Here is a 17,720-nt window from a genome sequence, read left to right on the forward strand (position 1 = left end):
AATAACTATCTATAAATAAAATTAATTTTACATTTTATATGTATATAACAAAGAAAAAAATGTGTAAATATGTTAAACAAGTAAACAAGGTAATATTTGACGTTAGTTTTCATTTGACTAGTGTTTGCGTGAGCAGGAAATCGATAGTTCAACGTACATTCAAGTGCAGCGCCATCATTGATCTAGTTGAAGAAGTTTAAAACCTCTTTCGTACTTTCTTTTTTTTTCTTTCTTCCTTTCTCAAGCCGACAAGCCCAATCTTTCACTCCTTTTATCATTTAAATTATGAAGATTTTCACCTGAATAATACAAAAGTTATGGAACTATTATTTATTAGCTTCTTTACTCGATTTAATTACACTTGAGGGTTTAGAGAGTTTATTTGAAGCTTTGTAATATAAATTTGAAATATGAAATAGTCATGGAAATATTCTTTCAACTTTGATGTAAATTTCAAGTCATTATTGGTTTCATTATTACTTGTTTCTAAAGTAACAGCAAAATTTTTATTAAACGAGAATAATGATTATTCATAAAGAGAGCTCTTAATTTTACCAGCTGTGATAAATTATAACATTTGAGGGTTGAAAAAGATTTTAAAATAAATTATTCACTAACAAACGCTCGTAAATAAACTCTAACAATAAAATAACGGATACGCCATCTAGCGATAGCGTCATTGAACGAAAAGAGAGTATTTTATTTTGCTTTCAATTTTATTTATTTTTTATTGAACAAATGATCATAGAAATCTTTTAACACGTAAATATTTTCCACAAAATTTCAACTATTTTATGTGAATACTAAAAGAAAAAAAATGCTACATTCAAAGATAAAAACGTAGGTGCTTTATAGCATTAATGCGTTCATGAGAATGCTTAAAAAAGAAACTAATGAGTAGCCATGCAAATAGTAGAAATAAAAAGGAGGTAAGATCAATAAACACGAAAGCTTGGAAGTTGGTAGCTACTGATTGAATAAAACAATCTTCATTTAAATTACCTGTTAAATTAATCTAAACCGTCTCTAGCCGATTATCTTTTTATTTTATTTGTTTGGAAATGGCTTCTTCAAAGCTATTATTTGAATGGTAACTCTCAATAAAATTTTAGAGAATTGATTTATGCTGACAACTGCGTTAAAAAGTACTCGTATGTACATTTGAATTTATGTTTATACATTAGATAATTTATCTTTTCACTCTGTTATGAGAAATGAAAACTGTAAAAGAAAAAAATAAACAGAAATTTACCGCTTCACGGAAAAAGAGGTAACAGTTGGCGTTTATGTCCGCTCCAGTAATCAAATCTTTTGATTTATTTCCGATTAAAATAACCTCGGACTTGGTCACCAGGAAATTTTTAGAGCAAAATTGCTAAACTAGTTTATCGTTACCGTGAATAAGATATATCTAGCAGGCATTTTTTCAAATTGGCGAACCATGCAAAATTTAATGTTTGAAGGTCTATATCATAGAAGTACTCTATATATTTTGAAAAATTTCTTCAAACGTATAGTTTCTAATCGAAGTAATACTTACGAAATACGCAAATTTCTAGCAGAAAACAAACTAGCACATTTATGACCCAAAATTGGGCTATAATTGACTTAGATTGGCAGAGTACTGAGTCAGAGATGAACCTGACGTGCTTTCCTACTGGGAGTCCAAAAAATATTTGCATCAATTGTTATCATGCATTAAGAGGAGCTTTCCTAGCACCTCAATAGTGCTTGATACTGGTTTATTTCTGACCTTACACTGCGCTAATTATGCCCAATGTTGTAGCAAGTCACAACATGCACCAATCGTGCTATTCTATTTGGACAATCCTTACAAGGGATTCTAGTCCAAACAGGTACTTCACGATTGAAAAATCTTTATATCAAAAGGAAAAGATGAATCTTAGCACTGGTACATCCTGGTAGGAAGCAAAACTGATTCATCACTGGATCCACCTTGGACCCATGTTGGACCAATCTTGCTTCTGATCAGGATGGTGTGCTAATGGAGAAAAATAATTTAAGGGCTGCCCTGTGTTACTTTTCTACAATAGGAGACCATCTAGAGATAAAGGTCCATTCTATATAATAATCACCAAATCTACCATACTTTTTCAAATCCAAAATGAATGGATGTCATTTCATTTGGGCAAATTGATTCAGGTTCCAAATTCAAAATTATCCATTTTCAACCTACTAAACCTAAACCAAAGTTACAAAGTTAAAGTTTAATTAGCTCTCTCGATACTCACCTTCTTTTCAACAATACAACAATCCATCTCACTAGATATTGATTGATATCAATACAGTCTAAAATAGATGATCAAAACAAGCCTGGTAGATTAAGTAGCATCAAGTTGATAATCAATATGTCTATGAAGTGTATTCCGGCAAACATTTGTCTGTAATGCACAAACACGCGTATGATTAGAAACTAACGCGATTAATGATCACGTTCAACAGTTGCGTGGCCACATTGTCACAAACAGGAGATAGTTTCTCGCGTGGTTCACATTGGAATCACAATCATATGTATACATGTAAGGTTTACATAACCATTGGAGTTGAATTCATGGATCATCGGTGACCGAACAACAGGAGATGAGGGATTAATATAAGCTTTATGTGTCAAAGCCTAAGTTATTGAAGTGTCTGTGAAGTTGATGCTAGAAACTGGTGATACTGATGCATGTGCAACATAATATAATCCTTGAATGTAACTAGTCTCATTAGCACGCGTTACACCATCATTTATCACACTATTTTATTTAATATTTCGTCACTTACGCGCTTCTGTGCACGCTTTTTCCAACATCTCTTATATTAAGGCAGTCTTTTTGTAAATGATACCAAGTCATCCATCATTGTAAACCGGATTAAGATGAAAGTATAAATGATAAGCAGCTTTTAGGGTTTTTTTTCTTTTTAAGAATAGTTTTTTTTATAAAAAAAAAACAAAAATATTTCTCAAACAATTACTTTTTCTTTGATGAATATTCTGGTAGAAAGCAAGAATGGCTTATTGCTGGTCTAACATTGAACCTTACTCTAATGTTGGATTAGAAATGAGCCAGTCTTACTTTCTATTAGAATAGGACAATCAGCCTAATAATTAAGCGTTTTCCGGTAGATGGCCAGTTGATGCAAACAAGTGATTGGCAATATTTCAAGTCATGAAAATATCGATGTCTTGTATATTCACACATCAAATCAATAATTTTTTTTTTTTATAATCTAGACCTTTCTCACACAATTTACATCAAAAATTTTTATTAAATATCTCTAAATAATAGTAAGCCTCAATGATCCGTTATAATTCTTTGGGTATGACTAGAATATACATAAATTTCTCCTAGAAAATTCATATAAAATTTTTCTTGTCAAATTATGTTCTTAAAAATGAATATTTTATCATAATTTAGTTTTTAATTTGAAGCTTAGTTCATACTCTAAGATAGAAAACATGAATATCATTGATCTAATTACTTGACAATAATTGAAAATGAGAAAATAAAAGAGAACGTAAAGGGGCAAGACGGCTTTTTGAACTTCAAAATGACTTATACATATAATAGTGTAATTTGAGTGATAAGCATATTTTCAAATCAATTATGTTCTTAGTTAACTGAATAATCAAATTTATATAATAATCATTTTATTAAGTTAACCAATTTTTTATTTTAACGATAAAATTACGAGTACCACGAACTTCCGCTCAATAGCAGGAACTATTGAGAGAGAGAGAGAGAGTACTGTAATTTATTTTTGGAGATGTCCCTTAAACGGAACTATATCTATAACATTTGAGTCTAAGAACCTTGAAACGTAAAAATATATGAAAATTTAAAATTCGCGCAATCGAACCTATCACAATAACTTCCCACTGGGAAGTTAAAATAGTACATTATGTAACAAGGGCGGAAAATAGCCAATTACACACGAAGGCGGCATATTTTTCTATCATTGATAAAAATTTTCTAGCATTATTTTAACCTTTTTATCTCATATTTTGAAAAAAAATCCTATTTGTGCTCTTCAAAAAATATGTAAAGTTAAATTATTTCATAAAATTAAAGATCGATTAAATTTTCCATCAACTGGTTTGATTACCCAGACATTCATTTCTCTATCCTTTTCCAAAGGTAAGTTTTTCATCTCTCCAAGATTGTATCTATTTTTTTATTCATCAAAGGACTGCCTTAATTATATAAATGTGTGTGTCGTACTTCTGTCGAGATGCATGTTAAAAAAAAAATCTATTTGTCAACCTAACAAGAAACATTGAAAAAATTTCAATGATATTAAATGATTCTTTTTTGTTTACTTTATCCATTACACATTTCTATATATTTTGTTTTTTATTACGGAAAGACCATGTGGACTTTTGAGTTTTAACAAGTATAAAATTGGATTAAAAAGAAAATGGAAAAGTGTAATTTATATCAGGAATATCGCAGAAGAGGTTGACGACTACACCTTACACTGTTGCAGTTGTTGAGACTCGTTTAGTGTTACGGAAGAGGTATTAACGAGGGACCAAGTTGAGCTGTGTCAGCTAATTCGAATGACCAAGCTCGAGTTTTTAAAGTTAAACTCTATACAATTTTTAAGCAAAAAAAAACATGAAATGACTTTAAAACGTTGTGGATAACTTTTTTTTTACTTTCATTCCACTTTATCCTAAAAAATAACTTTATGTAAACATCATAATACGACCATTGGTTATCTAAGAGAAAATAATGCAATTACCTCAAGTGACAAAATTCTTTCATACTTTTTTCATATAATATACAGTGACGTTGTACTACAGTTTCCAACTCACATTATTTCCAAGAGACCAAACAAGAAAAGTTGGACACTCCAATGTTATTTTCCTAACAAATTTGAATGACCAAAGTTATGTACAAAGTGTCATTTTGAATTCAAAACTAATCGGTTGACTGTTGTAACGAGGTGTAGTTGACAACTTCTGCGGTATGCTGATTCGTTTTTGAGTTCGTTACAAATAGATGGTAACACTTATCTAATCGGATTATTCCAGTAAATTAATGTTTTTATGTCACGTCGACAGTAATCTGTGCACAAGGATTGATAGCCAAGGACAAAAGTGGAACCTCTGACCCTTACGTCACCGTACAAGTGGGAAAAGTGAAGAAAAGGACAAGAACAATGCCTCAAGAATTAAATCCTGTTTGGCATGAGAAATTTTACTTGTAAGTATGAATTTTAATTATTATTGAAAACATTTTTCGGTAATTATTTAGATTAGGTTATACCACTCTGATTTCGTTGGAATTTTAGTATGTTATAGAGAAAATTATGCTGAACAAGAATATATATAAATATATGTATATGTATAGGGTGCGGAAACCAGCCCTTCAGGTACTTTTTTGCGTTTGAAGAATCAAATAATTGTAATAATGTTTCAGTGATTGTAATATTTGAATTAATCGTTGGAAGAAATAAAAGAGGGACAGAATAGGACAGTGTAAAAAGTTGGTGTAAAGTTTTAACATACCCCCCTCCCCTGCCCCGACACCTTTCACACCTCTCAACCGTCAATTTTTGAGTAATCATTTAATCAAATTTAGCGATTGTTGTCTATGGTTTCATTAAAATCGATAGTTAAGAGGTGTAAAAAGAGTCGGGGAAGAGGAGGGGTTAAAAATTTAGCCCAACTTCTCGATAGTTGTATGTAAACAAACTAGACTAAATTCTCTGAAAATTTTTTGATTAGGTGATAAAGACATGCGGAGTAAGCGAAGTAATCTAATTTTAGGGATGATAGATTACAGGAAGTATTTGTGACCACAAGCTAGATGGAGCTTTTTGGATTATAAAAAAAATACTTTTATTTTATTTAATAACTCGAAAACAACACATCGGAGATTGAAATATGTTACATATAATTTGTAGAGATTTTTATGAAGAATAAAATGAGATTAATTTGAGCTCTCTGCGATTGATAGTTCTCGAGATATTTAATTATTTATATAAAAAGAACCGCTTTTTTTTAAACAATTGAATAATTTATCAACAAATAATCTTTTTAAAGTTTTGTTTTTTTTCGTCGGAAACTACTTCTATTTTGAATACATAAAATAAATTAGAATTAATCAAATTTTATAACATTTTGAGATGAAAAATAAAAAAAGCTTCATTAAATTTTGTCGTTATGACAAAATAAATGAGATTGGTTAATTCAACAAACTTTAAATTTTTGAAGCATATTGACTGGAATTGTTAGAGATTGTTGGTTCTGAAAAAGGCTTCAAAAGACAAAACTACTTATTTCAGATCAGATAATTATTATTGGTTCGATACATGACAATCAATGGTCTATCAAAGCACTTAAATTATTATAGAAACCATAATCTTAATTTTAAATCAATAAATTCTCAAAGTCTATTTTTACATTATAGAGTAATCAGTAACTGTATATGGACCAATCCAATAGTCGCAATCCTATACGAATAGAAGAATGAAATAAAAATTACGTGGCAATTTTAGATACTCCTACACTGATAGAAGTATTTCTTTGTATCTAACATAATTTATTAGCAGCTAATAAATATGTTATTTGAAAGAGAAATCGAACGAACATTTGTTAACAATTAAGAAATTATTTATTAGAATAGATTGATTTGGCTCAATGAATGATTTCTTAGCTGCAAACAAATATTTATTTCTCATCTAAATACTATGATTGGGCTCGATGGTAAGGTAGAATGACGGTAAAGCATAATCAAATGTTAGGTTATAGTATGAAATAACTTTGATTTATTGAAAATTTTTAAATAAAAAATAACAGTTTCGTAATAATTAAAATTAATATTTTCTTTTAAACAATAGCTCGACGAGCAATTACATTATAACCACTTAATTTCGTGTGAATTTTTAATGGTTTTATAAATATAATAATATCAGACAGCTAAGCAAAGAAGATTTATTACCTACAAATAAATCTTTATTTGTATCAAATAAATGCTGAAAAATAATTTTAATGAATTCGTTTAGTCCCACCAAATATATTCTTCTATCAGTGTAATTCAGGCAATTTAGGATGGAAGAATTTGTGGACTCAAGTCAAAAAATAAGACCTGACTTGGACTATTTTTCTTTGATATTGGAATATATCGATAGAATAAGACCTGCTTCGAAAAATTTGAACTTAGTTTGAACATAGCTCTTCAAAATGAAATTATTATTATTTTAATTCTCAAGTCAAAGCCAGGTCTTAACTATAAGTGACATGATTTAGACGATTTAAACTAAAAACATTCAAAAACGTCATATTAAAACACTTTTAATGATTTAACCCATTAGAGGTCAAATAAAAAGTACCGATATTTATACTAGTTTACTTTATTTTTATATTGTAATTAGATACAATAGAAGGCATAATTCATAATGTAATTTTATGGTACCACTTTAATTCTACCCTCTAAAAATGACTCCCGTTTTTGTTTTATAATAATCTTATTTTATTCTTTATACTTACCAACAATAAATTTAATGCTTTCAGTGAATGCCACAATTCATCAGATCGTATCAAAGTCCGAGTGTGGGATGAAGACAATGATCTCAAGTCTAAATTACGGCAAAAATTGACTCGTGAGAGTGATGATTTTCTTGGTCAGACCATCATCGAAGTGCGCACTCTTTCAGGCGAGATGGATGTTTGGTATAATTTAGAGAAGCGAACAGATAAAAGTGCAGTTTCTGGAGCAATTCGGCTGCACATCAGTGTTGAGATAAAAGGAGAAGAAAAAGTGGCTCCTTATCATGTACAATACACCTGTCTCCACGAGAATTTATTCCACAGTTTATGTGAAGAAAATGGTGGAATGGTCAAATTGCCACAAGCTAAAGGCGATGATGCTTGGAAGGTTTACTTTGACCCACCTGGAGAGGAACTTGTGGATGAATTTGCTATGCGCTATGGAATTGAGAGTATTTACCAAGCAATGACGTCAGTATTATTGTTGATCACTTTTTTTATTTAATTAAACAATTTCATTCCTAAGAAGAACAGAGAAAATTAAATAACTACTTGAGTGTTGAATGAACGTGACACTTAATTTTATGCATTCACTTGGACACTAAAAATAATTAATGCAATACAATGAGTTAACGGAGGTTAATTTCCTTTCCATTATTCAACAGACAAACTTCTTTTTTCTAATGTTATTTCTTTCAATTGTTATATTTTTTTAAAACTATGGTACATATACTTAGCTAAAAAAACTTACATAACCTACTAGAGATAGTTCAAAATGGCTGATAAAACAAAAACTGCACTCTCCATAAATTGTTTCAATATGAAAAATTCAACTAAATTGATGAACGTGTGTAGTTTGATAAAATCAATTAATAATAAGAATAATCAATAATTAACCGTTCGTTACTCGCGCTATGTGTTTTTATAATTCATGAATAACGTTTTAAACAATAAAAAATCCAATTTTTTGCAACACACGCGCGAAATGCGGCGCCATGTTTACTGCGCGATGACAATCGTCAAAGAAATTTTTACACAGTGGTGCCAAGTTGTTTAGCCGGCTTGTTAGCTGACATTCAACCTAAGGTATTCCAACTTGTAAATTAGTTAACATTTAAAAGTATTAATTAATTAACTTTATTAATAAACCATAAAATTACATTTGTTAATTGTATATTTGCTATACGCGTGAATACGTGACAATGTCGTATCAACTTTAACATGGACGACGTAGGACTTACCACACAATGAAAGACATTGGGAAGAGTAACGCGAGTGACGAAAAGTTAATAAGTACTTCACTGATTAAATATTAGCTCTAAAGTTAAGATATCTCATTTCAAGTTGAGAAAAAAATGATTGTTGCATAGAATTGGTTAGACAATAGAAGAATTGCAATAAATGATAAGTAGCTTACAAATATTAAATGGTCTACCCAATTATTATGAAAATCAGTAGGCTTCCATTTTGATAACTGATGACTTGATAGAAACAAGATGCATTAATATCGGTCAAGAATAATAACCTATAGTACACAAGCATACGTACAGACTAACAAATGGAAAGACATTTGGTTTTTTAACAGCAAATTCTGAACGTAATAAATATTTCAAAGAATAGCAAATGGTATAATGTGATGAATTAACCTCTCCCTCTTTGAAAAGCTGTATTAAAAGTTGACTGCGTCTAGAGTTAACGATCTTAGCAGAAAGCAAGACTGATCTTTTTATAGCCTCACATTGAACCATGGCTTAGACTGTTATATTAATATATAACCTTTTTTATTTCTGACATCTAAAATTAATCTATGACTCTGAACAAAGCGAGTTCCACCAAGTTACCATAAAATTCAGGATAATTTTTACTATACATTTGTCTGCGTGTAGTAAATGCCACGCTACATTCAAACGAGCAAGTTCAAGTCTCATGACAAAACTAGTGTTTTAGCACTTCATAAAAAGTAGTATTTTGATATCCTACACTGTAAATCTCTAGATTTTATAAACGTATTAAAATCACACACATAAAGTGTGTTAAATGTAAAATGTCCATAAACAAACTATACATGCTTTGTGTACACTTTTTACACATTTCATAGTGTGTTAAAATCTATCGTTTGTTCACGGCATTTAACATTAAACAGGCTTAGTGTGTTAAAAGTGTCTTCAAGAATAACACAATTAGATTTTCAGTGTAGATAAATTTTCACAGCTAATAGGGATATGTATTCATCTCATCAAAACCCAGCACATTGAAGTGTTCATGAATTAAACACTTGAAGTATTTACCACATAAAACGTCATAAACAAACTGTAGCTTTTTTTGTAGACAATTTTTAGATGCCTCTTGCTGTATACCAAAATTCTATAGTTTGTTTATAGTGTTCGATATTCTAAACACTGAGGTGTTTCAGTATGTGCATTTAATTAACTAATCAGTCCAATTAATTAAATGTAAAATAGTGTCTGAGACACCAACTCATCACAAACAATCATCAGATAAACAATAAATATTGGATTTCTCTTCAACTACTTGGGGATGAAATTGTGTAAATGCTTTATTTGACATGACATCAATTTAAAATGTTATTTCCTTTGTTTCTATGGGGCAACTTCATAGGCATTTTCACTGTTTATCAACCAAGTACCTTTGCCCAGGAGTTCCAGCGGTAATGTCAACTTTATTGGCCAATATAAACGCATACTATGCTCATACAACAGCATCCTCCGCTGTCTCTGCTAGTGATAGATTTGCAGCAAGCAATTTTGGGGTAAGTAAAAGCACCAGTATATGTGAAGAGTCTTATTTCCGGTTTGATGAGTGACAGGCTAACATAATGTGTGTCTAGAATGCTTTGTGAACAAAGACATGGACGTTCTAACAGAGTAAAGAGGAATAGAGTAAGGTTGTTGGGGGTTTAGGAGGGTGAGAAATGCAGCAATTTCCCGGGAAACAGCTCCATCCGTTACTCAAGGCTCGTTCGGGCTCGTTGCACAATGCACCTACTCTCCCTCCCTATACACAGACGTGCACTTCAACCCTATCAATTTTAGCCAGCAAAAAGAGATGTTATTTTACTGAGCTATTATATTAAACATGACTGGGTTTTTTGATTTTATCAACAGGTGAGATTATATCGCAGGGAATGTGAGGAATTTTATTTGGATTTAGTCAAATATCATATTATTATCGCATATTGATACGCATTGAATTTGATGGATGTATTGTCAATAACAAAAAAGTAGATTATCATGATAAAAAATAATATCACTTAAAAAAATTCAAGTCTAATGGTTTTAAAAGGTGATCAATGATTACTTTTTTAGGAACATCATGTAAACTATTAGTTTTAGATGAATTTTGGTAATTATAAAATTTGTTCAAAATTAAAATTTACACAAAAAAGATCTCTGCAAAATTTATGCAGGACCACTCATTTTTTAGATATAAGGCTGAGAACTTTTAGAGCAAGGTATAGATAAATACATTATAAAACTCAGGCTTCTCATTGCCATATCTTAAAGACTATCCACTCTACGCAAATTTTGTATGAGAACTTTTTTGTGTAAATTTTGATAATAAACAAATTTTATTTTAACTAAAATTTATCTAAAACCAATATTTCACGAGATATTTGAGGAAATAATGATTTTCACAACTCTTGACCTTCTTACTGGATTGATCAGTAAACAGATTTGAAATAATTAATTTCCCAGTGAAATTATCCTCGATAAACTAGTAAAGTTTTGACTTCATTTTCAAAGAATAGATTATAACTTGTTAAAAAAAAATAATTGAAAAATCAACAAGTTCCTACATTGTTCTGTAGAAGTAAATAAATTAAAACAGCAAAAAAATAATAACTAAAGTAATCTATTCAATTAAAAATTCCTTTAAAAGCTTTTCTTTTTTATAGAATCTATCAGTTAAATGTAACGGAATAGTTTAAAAGCTTGTAGATTTTCCTTCAAATTAATTCCTATCCCTACTCCAAATTTAAATTAAAGCTCAGAACTAATTTTCAATTTCAAATGTTTAATGACTGACAATCAATAAGTCTAAAAATATCCTAACTTCAAAATATTTAGAATCTATTCCCTTTGAAAAATTCTCTTCATGGTATAATATTCAATTTTAGATAGCTTCAAAGCTCGAAATTCACTCATTTTTTATTTACTTCACTGCCACTCTGTGAGAAATTACTAAATCGTATAAATGTTAACGTTTTTTTTCACTTACCTGAAAGCTCTTCAAATAGCTGTGTAAATAGCAACGCTGGGAAATTTCACGTTTAAAAAAAGTTATAACTTAAGGAATATTTTTTTCTACTCAAAAACACAATGTTAACAATTTTATGTAAAGAGATAAATGCTATTTTAAAAATAAGTAATTCTTTTCTCAATGCAAGGTTTATTTATCTCATTTACTCCAAAATCAACATCATACATCTTTTGAATTTCTCATTGTTTCTTTTCTCCAATTCCAGAAAGAGAAATTTGTCAAGCTGCTGGATCAACTTCACAATTCTCTAAGGCTCGATCTGTCAATGTATCGAAACAATTTCCCAGCATCAAGCCAAGAAAAGTTGATGGATTTGAAGAGTACAGTGGACCTGCTTACAAGTATTACATTCTTTCGAATGAAAGTTCAAGAGTTATCAAGTCCTCCAAGAGCCAGTACAGTAGTGAAAGACTGTGTAAAAGCTTGTCTATATTCAACCTATCAATTTCTCTTTGCAAACTGCTATGAACTTTACAATCGAGAGTTTCAAGTCGATCCAAATGAGGCTAAAAGAGATCCAGATGATCATGAGCCACGTTTAGACTCTTTAGATTTCTGGCATAAGCTTATAGCACTTATAGTATCAGTGATTGAAGAAGATCGAAATAGTTATGCACCAGTTTTAAATCAGTTCCCTCAAGAATTGAACATTGGTCAATTGTCAGCATCAACAATGTGGCAACTGTTTGCAACTGACATGAAGTATGCACTTGAAGAGCATGAACAGCATCGTCTGTGTAAGTCTTCGGCCTATATGAACCTTCATTTCCGAGTGAAATGGATTTATGCCAACTACGTAAAGGATGTACCTCCATACAAAGGTTCTGTACCAGAGTATCCAGCTTGGTTTGAACCATTCGTGATGCAATGGCTCAATGAGAATGACGATGTATCACTTGAGTATCTCCATGGTGCCTTCACTAGAGATAAAAAGGACGGTTTCCAAAGAAGCAGCGAACACGCTCTCTTCAGTGTATCCGTAGTCGATGTATTTACACAGCTAACGCAGTGCTTCGATGTTGTATCTAAACTTGAGTGTCCTGACCCAGAAATATGGAAGAGGTACATGAAGAGATTTGCCAAGACAATTGTTAAAGTTTTAGTCTCCTATTCAGACATTGTCAAGAAGGAATTTCCAAGTCATCTTAAGGAGGAAAGAATTGTAAGTACCTTTGTTTGTTGTTCTTTTTAGCTTTAAAGTACATTGGAATATTATTGAGATGGGCCTAAAAATTAGAAATTGTAACATACTTTTAGGTTTTAGAAGTCATTAGGATAATTAAAGACTATTTTTTAAAAAAGTAGACATCTCAATTAGTAACACGCTAGGAATCATTGATAATATTTACCCTAATTGGATAAAATTTTAAAAAAGAAGTACATGTTTTATTTTTAACACTGTAAAGTAAGGTTTTATTGAAGTATTCATTAAAAATATTTAATAAAGGTAATTACAAAGATGTTACTGCTTTGAGCTCTAGTTAAAATCAGAATTTCAAAACTATTTCACATATTGGATTCGTCTTTAGTTCCCAACGTTTTATTATCATTATGCTGATGAATTATCATCTAATACTTAAAGAAGAGTATCTTATGTCAGTGAGAAAATTATAGAAATAAATATCTGCTTAGACATTCACCAAAATGTAAAATAATTGTTTAAGTGTTCTTAACCTTCCAGTTTCTTGGAATTTCCAGCTGTTTTGGAAGTTTTGATTGGTTCTTTCCAGAAACTCTTTTTAATAAAAAGGAAGAAAGAAAAGAAGATTAATGAAGTTAATTTTTAAAATTAAAATGTTAACTGACGAACTCTTAGTTTAAGATTTTTATAGAGTCACGTCAATAGATAATTTAAATAATTTTTGCCTGTTTGGGAGGTTTTTATCCACCGCAGGATTTTTTTGTCTTAAAAATTGGTTTTATTTATTTTTAAGTAGGCAGCGTTGGGAAGCAGCGATATTGAAAACTAGGCTGAATAATTGTTTGATTTATTTGCTTAGTTCTTAATGTTAAATTTCAATTTCTTTAATTCGACATTTTAAATGTCCTAATATTAATGATCGATTACTTTACTCAGCTGTTAGGAATTGTTAGGAAGCAACTTTCGTTCATTCAAATTATTTCTTAAGTTATTATTTTACTATTATTTTTCAATATAATCGAATAAGAAAATTTCATAGATATGTCAAGAGTTTTACAATGATCATAATAAGATAAGAAAACAAAAACACAACATTTCGTCCGCAAGAAAATTATCTTCCCAAACCAAAAGCAGCAGTTTTTTATTAATTAAAAACAATTGACTTATTAGTATCCACACATTTCTATGGGACATTATATATACATATATATATTTATGTGTATACACATAAATATATCCAATCACTTAAAAATAATGATAAAGAATCCTCAAGATATGGAAACATAACTTGGAACTTTTTTGTTTCAGTTGATATTTTAGTAGTTAATTTTTGAGCACCAAGTTAATAAGAACGACTTTTTCAGGCGTGTATCTTAATGAACAACATTCAGCAACTTCGAGTGCAATTAGAGAAGATGTTTGAATCAATGGGTGGAGAAAAACTGGAAGAAGATGCTGCCAACATTCTAAAAGAACTTCAACAGCAATTAAATGGTGCTTTGGATGATCTAGCGATGCTATTTGCCAAGAGCTTAGAACCGAGAATAACTGTTTCCGTCCGTGAACTTGGAGATCTGCTATTGGCCATCAAAGGTGGCGGCCAAGTGACGTTAACTCAACAAGCACAAAGAAATGCCGTTGCTGTTGAAGCTGATGATGTTTTAAGGCCACTTATGGACCTTCTTGATGGCAGTTTGTCTCTGTATGCACAGTCCTGTGAGAAAACAGTTCTCAAACGATTACTAAAAGAACTTTGGAAGATTGTGATGAGGATTCTGGAGAAAACTGTTGTTTTACCACCTATGACTGATAAGAGTGTAAGTATAGCCATTTTAACTAATATTTTTTTTCTATCGAATTAAAATTTAGAATTTAATTCAAAAATAGCATCGTTTCGTGCTGGGTCAATTAGTAAAGAAAGGTTTTATCTAAACCTATTATCAATATTCATTAACATGTAATAACTAAAAGTTGATTAAAACTACTTATTATCAACAATGAATGTGACCAAAATGGCTATCAATAGATTGTTAATTTAAAAACAAATAATATTAGTCAAACTGAATGCTACATCTTCATAACTTGTGGTAATTTTAAACCTTACAATTTAATAATCATCTAGATTTACTTTTAAAATGCACAGCAAAACAACATTCATTGGGAGAAAATATCTATTTTTTGTCTTCTAAAGAATTAGAAAATGTTAGATTCTCTGAACAAAAATAAATCCTAGTTAGTTGATATTTTTGTTCATTTTATTTTATAGTTTTTAAAATATAATATTCCTACACTGAAAAAAAAATTTACTTCATACAAAAAATATTTCATTCGATCATTAACATCGAAATTTCAAATAGTTGCAATAAAATATTTCTTCGAAATTATGAATATTTGATTGAAATCATTTTATTTACTCAAATGAATGAAATGTCATTTGTTTTCATTCTTGTCGTAACCTTGAAAATTTGTTTTCAAACTTGTCGCAACATTGAAACAAAAGACAAAATGTGTTTTTGATGACACTACTATTAGTCTGAATAAAATATTATCTTGAGAATATTCAAAGTTTCTTTTATTGATTGAATAAAAAATTCTTTCATTTAACGAACTTTTTTTCTCAGTGTATTTATTAAAACTCATGACTTACTGTCAGGCAAAGAGATAAAATTAAAAAAACCGTTCGTGTGAAAATAATTACATATTTATAATATTTTTTTTCATAAAATCATAGAGATTACAATTCAATAATGATTATAATAAAAAAAAATTTTTAAATTATCGTAACAAATACCAAAAAACAATAATTATAGAATACAAATTTAAATCGGCCAATCAGAAAAGTGTAACCATTTTATTCGTGCGCTGATTTTATCAGTATGTTATATGTTTTTTAAAACATATGGAAAAGAGGTTTAGATCTCTTTGTCCTTACAATACATTAGTTTAAACTTTTAATTAGTTCTGGACGACTCTCTGTAGCGTAAGGACATATTCTCTAAATGCAATCCGTCTTTTAATAAAGACAACTGAGTTATATTTATAAAATTGAATTGACTTTATTTATTAATTATTTCTCAATCACTCTTCTATAACTTCCAACAGAAAATAATCAATGTTAATATATTTACAAAAAAATTTATTTAAATACGAATGAATTTCGAGTTTATCTATTTATCTTGGGTATGACAAACATACTTTGTCTGTTGTGTAAAACATTTGTTAAGATTAATTGATAAAATAAATAAAATAATTAATTAATGACTGTCCAATTCTGTTATAGATGATGTTCAAAAACTTGACTGATAATGCGAAGAATCTTGCGGCTAACGCCAAGATTGAAGATATGTCAAGAATATTCAAAAACCACATGGCTGGCAAACCAGATGTCAAGAATGCACTGAGTGGAGTAATGGTAAATTTACTGAAATTATTTTAATTTTTAAACCAACTCATCTGCACAATACTCAATATTTTTTCTCTTCTTTAGGATATATCAAAGGAAGTTGAGAAAAATCTATCTCCAAAACAATGTGCAGTTTTAGATGTAGCTTTGGACACGATAAAGCAATATTTCCACGCAGGTGGTAATGGATTGAAGAAAACATTCTTGGAAAAATCACCGGAATTGCAGAGCTTACGTTATGCTTTGAGCCTGTACACACAAACAACAGATACATTAATCAAAACATTTATTACGACCCAAGTTAACCAAGGTAATTTTTCAATTAATTTATTTATCAACTACTCATAAATAACAAACAGACTGCAAGATAAAAAAAAGACCTATAAAGTCGTAAAATAAAATTAAAACAATAAGTATAATTAATAAAAAAAGTTTAGGATCAGTAGAAATAATTAATTAATAAAAAATAAGTGGTAAAAAACTAAAGAAAAATGCGTTTTAAAAAATAAAAAAATTGTCGGGTAACAGTGCCCCTGAACGACCCATCAACATTGAGACAACGTCAGCGATCTATGACCAGTGAAAGAGGCGACGAAGGTGAAGGTGTAGAAGGAATGGAAGGCTTAGAAGAGCCTCTTCGTCAAAGCAAACCCCCTCTTAGACGAGAGAGTCGACAAGGTACCAGCGAAATGGAGCTCTGAGACCGGAATTTCAATTTTTAGCTACCTATAGGGTTTAGATATCCTATTTAAGATAGTCAATAATAATCAAGATACTTTTTAAATCTCCATCAACAATTATATCAATCACTACAGTAGAGTCTCTATCATTGGGTCTCCCATAAAATTGAAAGTTTCTTTGGGTAGAGTTCCGTTCTAGGGACATCTTCAAAAATAAATTCTTTGTGCTGGGATACACTTAAGTAGTGAATAAATTTATTTAGGCCGTATGAGGAACGGCGTAGATCGAGGGGGGAGCCACAAATGACGAATACAGGCACGATTTAAAGTGAATTATATTGACTGGCAAGATAGCTTAACTGGTAGAGCAGCCAGCGCGTAACTGGAAGGTCCAGGTTCGAGTCCTGGTCTTGACAGAATATATTTTTCTCTGAAAATCGTCCTGAGCTAATTGTAGAGTAGTCTATATGTGTTTAATTGGATAAAGTGGAGGTGCATACCTAGAAAAGAACTTCTCCCATTTCTTTGAATTCATAGATCGAAGCCATCCATATTATGGAGACTCAACTGAATTGGTAAATGATTCATTCCTATACGACGTCTAATGGCAAAAAGAGAACTTTTCTTATCGGGTTTCTTCAATGTTAATTTCCTCTATTAACTCGTGATCCTAGTGGCAAAAATATAATTCATGCCATTAGATTGCCATATGCC

General features: G+C 30.4%; 1 protein-coding gene across 9 annotated transcripts in view; it reads left to right on the forward strand.

Annotated features, from left to right (window-relative positions):
* unc-13 overlaps window positions 1-17,720 on the forward strand; it is a 122,753-nt gene that overhangs the window by 100,815 nt on the left and 4,218 nt on the right. For 5 of the 9 annotated variants that reach the window (XM_035090482.1, XM_035090481.1, XM_035090484.1 and 2 more), the window contains 8 exons: window positions 5,072-5,213; window positions 7,526-7,972; window positions 10,121-10,271; window positions 11,988-12,944; window positions 14,288-14,740; window positions 16,204-16,335; window positions 16,411-16,636; window positions 16,855-17,004. In XM_035090482.1, the coding sequence (XP_034946373.1) occupies window positions 5,072-5,213; window positions 7,526-7,972; window positions 10,121-10,271; window positions 11,988-12,944; window positions 14,288-14,740; window positions 16,204-16,335; window positions 16,411-16,636; window positions 16,855-17,004 (2,658 nt within the window). The remainder of the gene's footprint in view (window positions 1-5,071; window positions 5,214-7,525; window positions 7,973-10,120; window positions 10,272-11,987; window positions 12,945-14,287; window positions 14,741-16,203; window positions 16,336-16,410; window positions 16,637-16,854; window positions 17,005-17,720) is intronic. The other 4 variants (XM_035090487.1, XM_035090488.1, XM_035090490.1 and 1 more) reach the window with 1 other exon arrangement.

This window comes from Chelonus insularis, unplaced genomic scaffold, assembly GCF_013357705.1.
Source record: "Chelonus insularis isolate UGA/USDA-ARS -01 unplaced genomic scaffold, ASM1335770v1 contig_77_pilon, whole genome shotgun sequence".
Lineage (NCBI taxonomy): Eukaryota > Metazoa > Arthropoda > Insecta > Hymenoptera > Braconidae > Chelonus > Chelonus insularis.